The sequence below is a fragment of the Hyla sarda genome, chromosome 4 (assembly GCF_029499605.1).
Source record: "Hyla sarda isolate aHylSar1 chromosome 4, aHylSar1.hap1, whole genome shotgun sequence".
NCBI classification, from domain to species: Eukaryota; Metazoa; Chordata; class Amphibia; order Anura; family Hylidae; genus Hyla; species Hyla sarda.
The window spans coordinates 101,974,109-101,986,368 of NC_079192.1; the positions used below are offsets into that span (position 1 = coordinate 101,974,109).

Here is a 12,260-nt window from a genome sequence, read left to right on the forward strand (position 1 = left end):
AGAAGCAAAAAAATTTCAGAAAACGTTCTTCCAGTACTGTACCATTATTTTTGCACCATTTCTGTACCATTTATTTTGGTTGACCTTATAACATATGTCAACTTAGTGACATAAAAGAGTGAGCCACAGATGTTTTATCTGAAGTCACTTGGAGGACTGAAAATAAATAGTTTATATGAGAAGATCCCATCACATTTTCCATTCAAGCAATGAAATTCCGCCACAAAGCTTTTTTTTTTTTTTTCAAGACTTGTCCTGGGGTAACCCACTAAAAAGCAGTGTGTGCGGAAACTCAGCGTAACCCGGCTGACAAGTGTATACAAGCCTGTCACTCACGACATATCTATAAATCTGTCTGAATTAAGCAATGCTACCACTACACGAATCATGTAGTGTTGTGTCTCTCCCAATGTGCAAGCTTGCAGTTTTGCTGGCCTGGAATTTGAGATGCTATAAGGAAACAATTATTTTTAGTGGACTCTTTTGTTACATGAGCTCATTTACTCATTTGGTATATTAACCTCAGGCTGCCCCTTCACATTAATAAAATAGATATGGACTGGCACCAAAACTAATAATAGACATGATAGAATTTACCCTTACATTATCTTCATAAATAAGTGTTTTTGTAATGATTAACATAGCCTAGAAATAGAGTGCAGCCCCATAAATGGCAGCAAATCACTTGTTTGTTAGTCATAGGTTAATAAAATAATTGCCCATAAGGGATCTGTCTGTATCATGTAATTGAAGCTGTCTCTGCCTGCAAAGGAAGGAAAAGGAACTGTAATTACAGTATGAGAACTTACTTGGCAGACTAGATCTAATACTTGTGGAAGAAGAAATAGACCATCCATCCATCTATCTACAAGCAGGAGAATACAGCAGCAAATTGCTAGCACAAAGATACAGATAAAACATGAAATACTATATTGCTACAATGAAAAATTGAGGCGCTTCGCTCACCATTTGGCTAAATAGTTTCGACCATCCCATCACGATAAGGTGACCTCATTGGGACGGACCCTACACTGTGAATATGCCTCTGTGCAATCAGTTACCAGGCTTGTAAGGTCTGAGACATCCAGCACCTTATAAGATGGGTGAGATGAGGTGCAGGAGCCAACATGGAGGTAGCCACTCCCCCATATGTATAACACAAAAAAGGATAAGTTGGCCAGCACATACTGATACCAAACTACTGCATGGACCCGGCATACAGGTGCACGCTGCTAGGCTAAATATACACAAGCAGGAGAATACAGCAGCACACTGCTAGCACAAAGATACAGATGAAACATGAAATGCTGTATTGCTACAATGTAAAATGAAAAATTATATCTACCGTATATACTCGAGTATAAGCCGAGTTTTTCAGCACGATTTTTCGTGCTGAAAACACCCCCCTCGGCTTATACTCGAGTGAACTCCCCCACCCGCAGTGGTCTTCAACCTGCGGACCTCCAGAGGTTTCAAAACTACAACTCCCAGCAAGCCCGGGCAGCCATCGGCTGTCCGGGCTTGCTGGGAGTTGTAGTTTTGAAACCTCCGGAGGTCCGCAGGTTGAAGACCACTGCGGCCTTCAACATCATCCAGCCCCCTCTCACCCCCTTTAGTTCTGAGTACTCACCTCCGCTCGGCGCTGGTCCGGTCCTGCAGGACTGTCCGGTGAGGAGGTGGTCCGGTGGGATAGTGGTTCCGGGCTGCTATCTTCACCGGGGAGGCCTCTTCTAAGCGCTTCGGGCCCGGCCTCAGAATAGTCACGTTGCCGTGACAACGACGCAGAGGTGCGTCATTTGCGTCATTGTCAAGGCAACGCATCTATTCCGGGCCGGAAGCGCGGAGAAGAGGCGCCCCCGGTGAAGATAGCAGCCCGGAACTACTATCCCACCGGACCACCTCCTCACCGGACAGCCCTGCAGGACCGGACCAGCACCGAGCGGAGGTGAGTACTCAGAACTAAAGGGGGTGAGAGGGGGCTGGATGATGTTGAAGGCCGCAGTGGTCTTCAACCTGCGGACCTCCGGAGGTTTCAAAACTACAACTCCCAGCAAGCCCGGACAGCCGATGGCTGCCCGGGCTTGCTGGGAGTTGTAGTTTTGAAACCTCTGGAGGTCCGCAGGTTGAAGACCACTGAGGGCGAGTGATGAGAAGAGGATGATGAAGGGGGGGTGTGGGGATGATGAAGGGGGGTGGGGATGATTACAAGGGGATGATGAAGGGGGGATGTGTGGGATGATAAGGGGATGATGAAGGGGGGATGTGCGGGATGATAAGGGGATGATGAAGGGGGGATGTGTGGGATGATAAGGGGATGATGAAGGGGGGATGTGCGGGATGATAAGGGGATGATGAAGGGGGGATGTGTGGGATGATGACAAGGGGATGATGAAGGGGGATGTGTGGGATGATAAGGGGATGATGAAGGGGGGATGTGTGGGATGATGACAAGGGGATGATGATGAGGATGTTAATGACGGGTCTGGATGATGACAGGGGGGGATGAGGTATTTCCCACCCTAGGCTTATACTCGAGTCAATAACTTTTCCTGGGATTTTTGGTTGAAATTAGGGGTCTCGGCTTATACTCGGGTCGGCTTATACTCGAGTATATACGGTATCTGTCTGTCTACCATCCATATATATGTGTCTCATATACAATTCAGGAATAGGTCCGAAATTGTGTGCTGAGTAATTTAGTATAATATCTTAATACAGGTCCTATGTTTTTATGCTCCAAAGCTCCAGACACTGTATCTTATGCGATAAATGATACAATCCTGATGGCCAGCAGCCTTTACATGGAAAACCATGCAATGGAAGTAAACTCATAAACTCCCCATACAAGGGCAAGTAGAAATAATAAAAAAATTACTCGGAAGGGTATTCCAAGTTAGGTGTCAGATCATGGGGACCCGAGTCGCACTTGGGAATGTAGTGATGAATCACACATGCACACTTGGGCTCCATGACTATGTTTGCCAGCTCCATAGACAAATAATGGAACAAGAGTAGGCATGGGTGACATGCTGCTGCATTCCCAAGAGCAACTTGGGTCTCTGTTGAATTAAATCATGGGTGGAGGGGTCTCAGTGGTCAGTCCAGCGCAAACTGACACTAATCCATTATCCTGTTAATAGGGGATAAGTGTTTCAACTTGGAATATCACTTTAAGGGTACGTTCACACGTACGCAGATTTGATGCGCAGTATTTGATGCACAGGATTTTCTGCTGCAGATTTCAATGTAAACTAAATGACTGAGCCCAGCTTCTAATTGGCAGTTACAAATCCTGTGCATCAAAACTGCGCAGGATTCTGTATGTGTGAGCGTACCCTAAGGTTAGGTTTCCTCACAGGTTTTTCTCTGGCATATTTTGGAATACTGCCACTGCAGTTTTTGAGCCAAAGTCTGAAGTGTATTCAAATGTAATGGGAAATATAAAGAAAGGATTTATACTTCTCCTTCCTACTGGATTCATTTCTGACTTTGGCTCAAAAACTGCGGTGGCAGTCTCCCAAAAAACGCCAGAAAAAGGGGATACAAAACATGACTCCATTCAAAGGAACATCATACAGAGAAAAAAATCCTCATTATATAGTAATATACAGGGTGGGCCAAATATATGGATACACCTTAATAAAATGGGAATGGTTGGGGATATTAACTTCCTGTTTGTGACACATTAGTATATGTGAGGGGGGAAACTTTTCAAGATGGTTGGTGACCATGGCGGCCATTTTGAATCCAACTTTTGTTTTTTCAATAGAAAGAGGGTCATGTGACACATCAAGCTCATTGGGAATTTCACAAGAAAAACAATGATGTGCTTGGTTTTAACACAACTTTATTCTTTCATGAGTTATTTACAATTTTCTGACCACTTATAAAATGTGTTCAATGTGCTGCCCATTGTGTTGGATTGTCAATGTCAATGCAACCCTCTTCTCCCACTCTTCACACACTGATGGCAACACCGCAGGAGAAATGCTAGCACAGGCTTCCAGTATCCGTAGTTTCAGGTGCTACACATCTCGTATCTTCACAGCATAGACAATTGCCTTCAGATGACCCCAAAGACAAAAGTCTAAGGGGGTCAGATCGGGAGACCTTGGGGGCCATTCAACTGGCCCACGACAACCAATCCACTTTCCAGGAAACTGTTCATCTAGGAATGCTCGGACCTGACACCCATAATGTGGTGGTGCACCATCTTGCTGGAAAAACTCAGGGAACATGCCAGCTTCAGTGCATAAAGAGGGAAACACATCATCATGTAGCAATTTCGCATATCCGGTGGCCTTGAGGTTTCCATTGATGAAGAATGGCCCCACTATCTTTGTACCCCATATACCACACCATACCATCAATTTTTGTGTTCCAACAGTCTTGGAGGGATCTATCCAATGTGGGTTAGTGTCAGACCAATAGCGGTGATTTTGTTTGTTAACTTCACCATTCACATAAAAGTTTGCCTCATCACTGAACAAAATCTTCTGTGTAAACTGAGGATCCTGTTCCAATTTTTGTTTTGCCCATTCTGCAAATTCAGTGCACCGATCTGGGTCATCCTCATTGAGATGCTGCAGTAGCTTGAGTTTGTAAGGGTGCCATTTGGGAGTAGCTAATATCCGCAGAAGGGATGTTGGACTAATGCCACTCTCCAGTGACATGCGGCGAGTGCTACACTGTGGGCTCTTGCTGAATCAAGCCAGGAGAGCCACTGATGTTTCTTCATTAGTGACAGATTTCATGCGTCCACATTTTGGCAAATCCAACACTGAACCAGTTTCATGAAACCTAGCAAGCAGTTTACTAACTAGCATGGGAGATGGGTGGTCTCGTAGGGTGTCTTGCATTGAAATCTGCTGCATTGACCCGGTTACTGCATTCACCAGACATCAATACAATTTCTATCCGCTCCTCACGTGTTAACCTCGACGACATGTCAATGGCTGTAAACAAAGAGAAACTTGTAAATAAATTATGAAAGAATAAAGTTACGTTAAAATCAAGCACATCATTGTTTTTCTTGGTGAAATTCCCAATAAGTTTGATGTGTCACATGACCCTCTTCCTATTGAAAAAACAAAAGTTGGATTCAAAATTGCCAACTTCAAAATGGCCGCTATGGTCACCACCCATCTTGAAAAGTTTCCCCCCTCACATATACTAATGTGCCACAAACAGGAAGTTAATATCACCAACCATTCCCATTTTATTAAGGTGTATCCATATAAATGGCCCACCCTGTAGTATTTTCCTACAAAATTACTTATCACTGGCCCTAAATGTAATGTTTATAGCTGTTCAACCAGGGTTTATACATCTTATCCCTTATCCAAAGGCCAACACGCCCCCTCCCATAGACATGAATGTAGGGGACATGGCGTAACGTCACTAGGGGGCGTGGCCGTGACATCACGTCCCCATCACAGAATGCCTGGGGCTGCAGTGGCAGGACCCCTGTGATCATACATCTTATCCCCTATCCTTTGGATAGGAATAAGATGTATAAAGCCGGAATAGCCCTTTAAGACTTGTAGTTTAGCTTTAGCTTGCTAGTCACATATGCTCAGTTGCAGTGCTAGTAGTTATAGGAGGTTGAGCTGTTTGTCTATGAAACCAGAGATGATGGGAACTGGGAACAAGTGTAAGAATGTTCAGCAATGAAAAAACATAAAATGAACTGCACAAAAGAGTGCAAGGTTGTCCTTTAGCAGTCAGGAGAATGCAGGTAGAGGCAAACAGGATAGATGTCCGCAATGAATCATAAGTATTGTAGGCTGCTACCCACATGAGCTGCTGTTGAAGCCATGCACATAGGGAGCAACAATGTGACATAAAGCTCATTCTACATGTTTAGAGTGTAGGATTAGGATTAAACTGGTGCTATGTGTGTAATGTCTCTACAGCCTTTTTTTTTTTTTTTTTTAGTTTTTCGTTTAAACTCTAGAATACCCAGAATGAGGTTGTCTAGCACTGCAAAAAAAATTTAAGTTCTTGGGCTGGCTTAAAAATAAGAAATGAGCAATACTCACCTGCTTAACGTCTTGCTGCCGCTCCAAAGTAGCTCAGTTTTTGCTGATCGGCTCTTTCTGATGTACTTGTGACACACAGGAAATCCCCACTTAGCCAATCACTAGCAACAGATCTGACCCACTAAAACCAGCAGTTGGCTGAGCGGTCATTTTCTGTATGTCAAAGCGTCACCAGGAAACACTGCTCAGTGGGGACCAGGGACCAGCATAAAAGTAGTGGTGGGGGGATTAGATTTTGTATGAGTATGTAATGTCACATGGTTACAGTGCAGAAGAGCAGGGACACCATGTCACATGGTTACAGTGCAGAAGACCAGGGACACATCTTTCTACAAATGTTTGTGGTTCTGCTGTTTATTACAATTGCATAAAAAACCCAGTAGGGAAAAATACATACGATATGTTGTATGTGTGTTTGCTGCATTTTGATACTGAAATATTTCAAATATACTGTATGTTAAAGGTACCGTATTTTTCATCATATAAGATGCTCCGGCATATAAGACGCACCCAAATTAAAAATCTAGAAAATAAAGATTCTGGACCAAATACAATGTAAAGTATAGGACAGTGATCTTCAACCTGCTGACCTTCAGATGTTGCAAAGCTACAACTTCCAGCATGCCCGGACAGCCGTTGGCTGTCCGGGCATGCTGGGAGTTGTAGTTTTGCAACATCTGGTGGTCCGCAGGTTGAAGACCACTGGTATAGGAGGTAATACTCATGTGTCACCGCCGCTCCGGACCCGTCACCGCTCATCACAGCTGCACTGGATGTCGCCCTCCATCGCTGTCGCCGCATCCCTGGGGTGTCCCCGTCGCTCCGGATCGTCTCTGCTGCCCGGTATCCTCGCTCTCTCCGTCGCCGCCATCACGTCGCTACGCACGCCGCTCCTATTGGATGATGGGACGGCGTGCGCGCCGACATGATGACGACGAAGGAGAGTGCCGGCCATGCAGGGGATCCCGGCATGGAGCAGACACCAAGGAGGCAGGTAAGGTCCCCCCCGGTGTCCTGTAAGCTGTTCGGGACGCCGCGATTTCATTGCGGCGGTCCCGAGCAGCCCGACTGAGCAGCCGGATTAGTGTCACTTTCGCTTCAGACGCAGCGTTCAGCTTTGATCGCTGCGTCTGAAGGGTTAATACAGGGCATCACCGCGATCGGTGATGTCCTGTATTGGCCACAGGGACTGCCGGTTTTAATATGTATTTACTGTATAAGACGCACCAACTTCCCCCCCCCCCCCCCCCCAGTTTTGAGGAAGAAAAAGTGCGTCTTATACGGCGAAAAATACGGTATGTTCACATGCAGCCGAAATTTCTGTAACTAAAAATCTGCCCCATGGATTTTATTTCTACAACATGTGAATGAAGTTTTGCAACAAAGCTATCACATGTGAGCATACCATAAACTTGGTTCAGTGTTTACTTTATATAAAAAGAAAAGAAAAAACTCTTAAAACTAATTGGTTTCCATCTCTTCTGTAGGAATTGCCTACCTCGGGGGAGCGTGCAGCCCTAAACGCAAGTGTGTCCTGGCAGAGGATAATGGTCTCAACCTGGCCTTCACTATTGCTCATGAGCTTGGGCACAAGTAAGATATCATTTCAGCATTTACCGTAAAATCAGTATTTTGAATTGTTTTACCTGTCTTCTAGTTTTATATAAATTACCCTTATCATCATATAATTATGTTTCATTTCCTTACTATTTTTATGAAAACTGCTTACTGTCCTTGAATGAAAATATAAAAAAAAAACTTCCCTTATCAGGCCTAGCTGACACAAATGAACATGATTAGAAGAGAGTTTTAGCCACTTGGTGTGAACAAAAATATTCAGGCCATGTACACACTCTCTATTATTATACTCAAAAAACTTCCATTAATTTTATTCAGAAAAGGGCTAAAAATAATTGTAGTGTTTTTGCCATTTAGTCCATTGTTGTTTTTTTCAGGTTTGTAAAACTTACAATAGATGTTTTTAGTTTGGTGTTTTTTTGGTTAAGCAAACGCTATTGCTCAATTTGCAAACCAGCAATTTTTTGGAGTGAAAATGGCCAAAGAATAGACTTTTCTGAGACTTTGCATTTCATTTTACAGCTGTAAGTTTCTTATTTTTTTTATTTAAATACCGTATATACTCGAGTAAAAGCCGACCCGAGTATAAGCCGAGACCCCTAATTTCAACCGAAAATCCCAGGAAAAGTTATTGACTCGAGTATAAGCCTAGGGTGGGAAATACATCATCCCCCCCTGTCATCATCCAGACCCGTCATTAACATCCTCATCATCATCACCGCCTGTCATCATCCAGACCCTCATCATCATCACCTGTCATCATCCCAGACATCCCCCCTTCATCATCCCCTTGTCATCATCCCACACATCCCCCCTTCATCATCCCCTTGTCATCATCCCACACATCCCCCCTTCATCATCCCCTTGTCATCATCCCCACCCCCCTTCATCATCCCCTTGTCATCATCCCCACCCCCCTTCATCATCCCCTTGTCATCATCCCCACCCCCTTCATCATCCCCTTGTAATCATCCCACACACACCCCTTCATCATCCCACACCCCCCCTTCATCATCCTCTTGTCATCATCCCACCCCCCCCCTTCATCATCCCACACCCCCCCTTCATCATCCTCTTGTCATCATCCCACACACCCCCTTCATCATCCTCTTGTCATCATCCGCCCTCAGTGGTCTTCAACCTGCGGACCTCCAGAGGTTTCAAAACTACAACTCCCAGCAAGCCCGGGCAGCCATCGGCTGTCCGGGCTTGCTGGGAGTTGTAGTTTTGAAACCTCCGGAGGTCCGCAGGTTGAAGACCACTGCGGCCTTCGACCTCATCCAGCTCCCTCTCACCCCCTTTAGTTCTGTACAGTACTCACCTCCGCTCGGCGCTGGTCCGGTGCTGCAGGGCTGTCCGGAGAGGAGGTGGTCCGGTGGGATAGTGGTTCCGGGCTGCTATCTTCACCGGGGGCGCCTCTTCTCCGCGCTTCCGGCCCGGAATAGAGGCGTTGCCTTGACAATGACGCAGAAGTACGTTGGCAATGAACGCACCTCTGCATTGTTGTCAAGGCAACGTGACTATTCTGGGGCCGGGCCTGAAGCGCTTAGAAGAGGCCTCCCCGGTGAAGATAGCAGCCCGGAACCACTATCCCACCGGACCACCTCCTCTCCGGACAGTCCTGCAGCACCGGACCAGCGCCGAGCGGAGGTGAGTACTGTACAGAACTAAAGGGGGGTGAGAGGGGGCTGGATGATGTCGAAGGCCGCAGTGGTCTTCAACCTGCGGACCTCCGGAGGTTTCAAAACTACAACTCCCAGCAAGCCCGGACAGCCGATGGCTGCCCGGGCTTGCTGGGTGTTGTAGTTTTGAAACCTCTGGAGGTCCGCAGGTTGAAGACCACTGCGGGTGGAGAGTTCACTCGAGTATAAGCCGAGGGGGGTGTTTTCAGCACGAAAAATCGTGCTGAAAAACTCGGCTTATACTCGAGTATATACTGTAACATTTTATTGACGGCAGATAAAGGAAACACATTGGACAAAGTGGCTTTTAGATTTATCAATCTGCCTGAAACCTAAACTGTCTGGTTTTGCCCATCACACATCTCACAACCAATCACAGCTCAGCTTTCATATCTTAACAAGCTCTAGTGAAGTGAAAGCTGAGCTGTGATTGGTTGTTATGGGCAAACCAGACAGTTTGGGTTTTTAGACAGATTGATAAAACTGGGTCACTTTGCAGTCAATCATAACAAAGAAATGAAGCAATCCAGAGGACCGCTAAGATACATCGGATTAAAAAGGGTCATATCCTTTCATAGCATTCAGAAATAAACAGTAGAATATACCCAAATAGAACAGAAAGTTTAAAATGTATAATGACTAGTCAGCTACCCATATTATAAAGAGATATTAAAGGGGTACTCCAGTGGATTTATTTATTTTTTTAATCAACTGGTGCCAAAAAGTTAAATACATTTTTAAATTACCTCTATTAGAAAACCTTAATCCTTCCCGTACTTATCACCTGCTGTATACTACAGAGGAAGTTGTTTAAGTGTTATCTGCACTCTTAGTCATACTATGACTGAGAGTGTAGATAGCACTTAAAACGTGTACCCTTTGTAAGATCTGTTTTATGAAATAAAGGCTTCACATTGAGTTTTTACCTGCATATCCACACTGTATAGCAGTTATTTTCGGTCTGTCCACAGTGCTTTATGCTGACACCTTTGTCCATGTCAGGAACTGTCCAGAGCAGGAGAGGATTGCTATAGGGATTTGCTCTGGACAGTTCCTGACATGGACAGAGGTGTCAGCAGAGAGCACTGTATTTAGACTGAAAAGAAATTCAAAAAGAAAATAACTTCCTGTGGAGCATACAGCAGCTTATAAGTATTGGAAGGATAAAGATTTTTTTAATAGAATTAATTTTTATGGCAGGTTTATCTCTCTGCAATACCTGTGTAAGGGTGTCCATTATTTCGGAAATAGTAGGTGTGGATTTGAGCCAATATTGGAGTATACACTTCACAATGACTAGTAAAGTCACATGAATACCTGAGGATCCCATTAACCCTTCATCAGGGTCATCACCTTTCTTGGGAACATAATGAAAAACACAGCCCAGGGGATCAGAGGGTATGTCATGGTTCCAAGATGTCCTTATGAAAAGACCTTGCTTCCATATATTCAGGCAAGTCCACAGGGCATGTGAAAAATGTTACTGAATTGGCATTATCAGCTGTTTAATTAAACTTAATATTAAAAGAATATTGGCTTTCTTTTAGGCTGATTGCTGTATGTGAACATAGAGAGAACTTGATAATAGGAAGGAATTCAAATAAAACTAGGGATGTCCCAATGCAATAGCATGGGATTTTTTGCAACGAGGCACCATTTATTTTAGGAACAATCCTGACTCTGGATGCAGTCGCTCCCTGGTATGGAGAAGTGACAGCTTACTTGAGACTGGCTCTGGGGCACCCCCTAACTCCTGGACGTGACCATGTGAGATGAATAGGCACAGCTGTTTTGCAGGTAGCATGTTTGTCAGCTGCTGCCCTGTGAGATGTGTGGAAGGCCATTAGGGTTCCTAAAGGCAAGAACCAATCTGTTCAGTGGTTGTGTGCCACAGGAAGGGCTCTCATCTATGTGTGACTGTATAGCAGTCTAAAGCAGTAGGAAACCTTTAGCTCTCCCCCTCGGCTCCAGACAGGGAAAGGTGTGTGGCAACACCCAAGTCAGGATCAAGAAGAAAGGACTGTCCATCATGGATGTGCAGGTAAAGACCCGAAGCCTTGTGAAGCCATGTAAAGCCTTTATTTTATAAAACGCATATTACACAGAGTATGGTAGAAACAGCGGCGACGCGTTTCAAGTGTTATCTGCACTCTTAGTCATACTATGACTGGGAGTGCAGATAGCACTTGAAACATGTACCCTTTGTAAGTTTTATGAAATAAAGGCTTCACATTGAGTTTTTACCGGCATATCCATACTGTTTACCACAGGGAGACCCGGAACACTATTTTTGATCATCATTGCCCACAGGCGGTAACAGCAGGTTAGTGCAGGTGACGCTTCTGTCAGTTTCTCAGTTAAAAAAAAGTATTGGCAATTGATATCAGTAAATACTCCTACCCAGTCTTAAAAAATGGTACCAGGACATCCCTACATAAAACAAATGAGAAAGTTTCATCATTTTTCGCTACAGAGAGAATAGTGATTATTCACACAAAACCAGAAAACCTTTAGATTATTTTTTGCACCATTAAATGAGTACTATTGTACAGGACAATTTATCCCCTATCCTAAGGGTAGGGGATAAGTGTCTGATCGCGGGGGGTCTAACTGCTGGAATCCCCCGTGATCTCTTGTGTGGCCCCACCACCTCTCCCCAGAAACAGAGTGTGTCAACTCCCGCATGAGCACAACCGACTCGCCCCCCCCTATGTATCTTTATGGGATTGGGTATATGGGCCAGCGCTTCATGCAGCAGTCAACACACTTCTAGCCGGGGTGCCGTGCAGGAGATGGTAGAGTGTCCCCGCAGTCAGATACTTTTCCCTGCACTATAGTACTACTTGTGTTTTTTTCTGGATTACTGTTGGTCTGCTCGACATGTTGAGTATTAAAGGGGTATTCCAGTGAAAAACTAATTTTTTTCAAATTAGTCCAGAAAGTTAAACAGATATGTAAA

The 12,260-nt window shown here is 44.7% G+C and overlaps 1 protein-coding gene across 5 annotated transcripts in view; it reads left to right on the forward strand.

Annotated features, from left to right (window-relative positions):
• ADAMTS17 (ADAM metallopeptidase with thrombospondin type 1 motif 17) overlaps positions 1–12,260 on the forward strand; it is a 250,758-nt gene that overhangs the window by 92,015 nt on the left and 146,483 nt on the right. For all 5 annotated transcript variants that reach the window (XM_056571810.1, XM_056571808.1, XM_056571809.1 and 2 more), the window contains one exon: positions 7,529–7,634. In XM_056571810.1, coding sequence (XP_056427785.1) covers positions 7,529–7,634 — 106 coding nt within the window. The remainder of the gene's footprint in view (positions 1–7,528; positions 7,635–12,260) is intronic.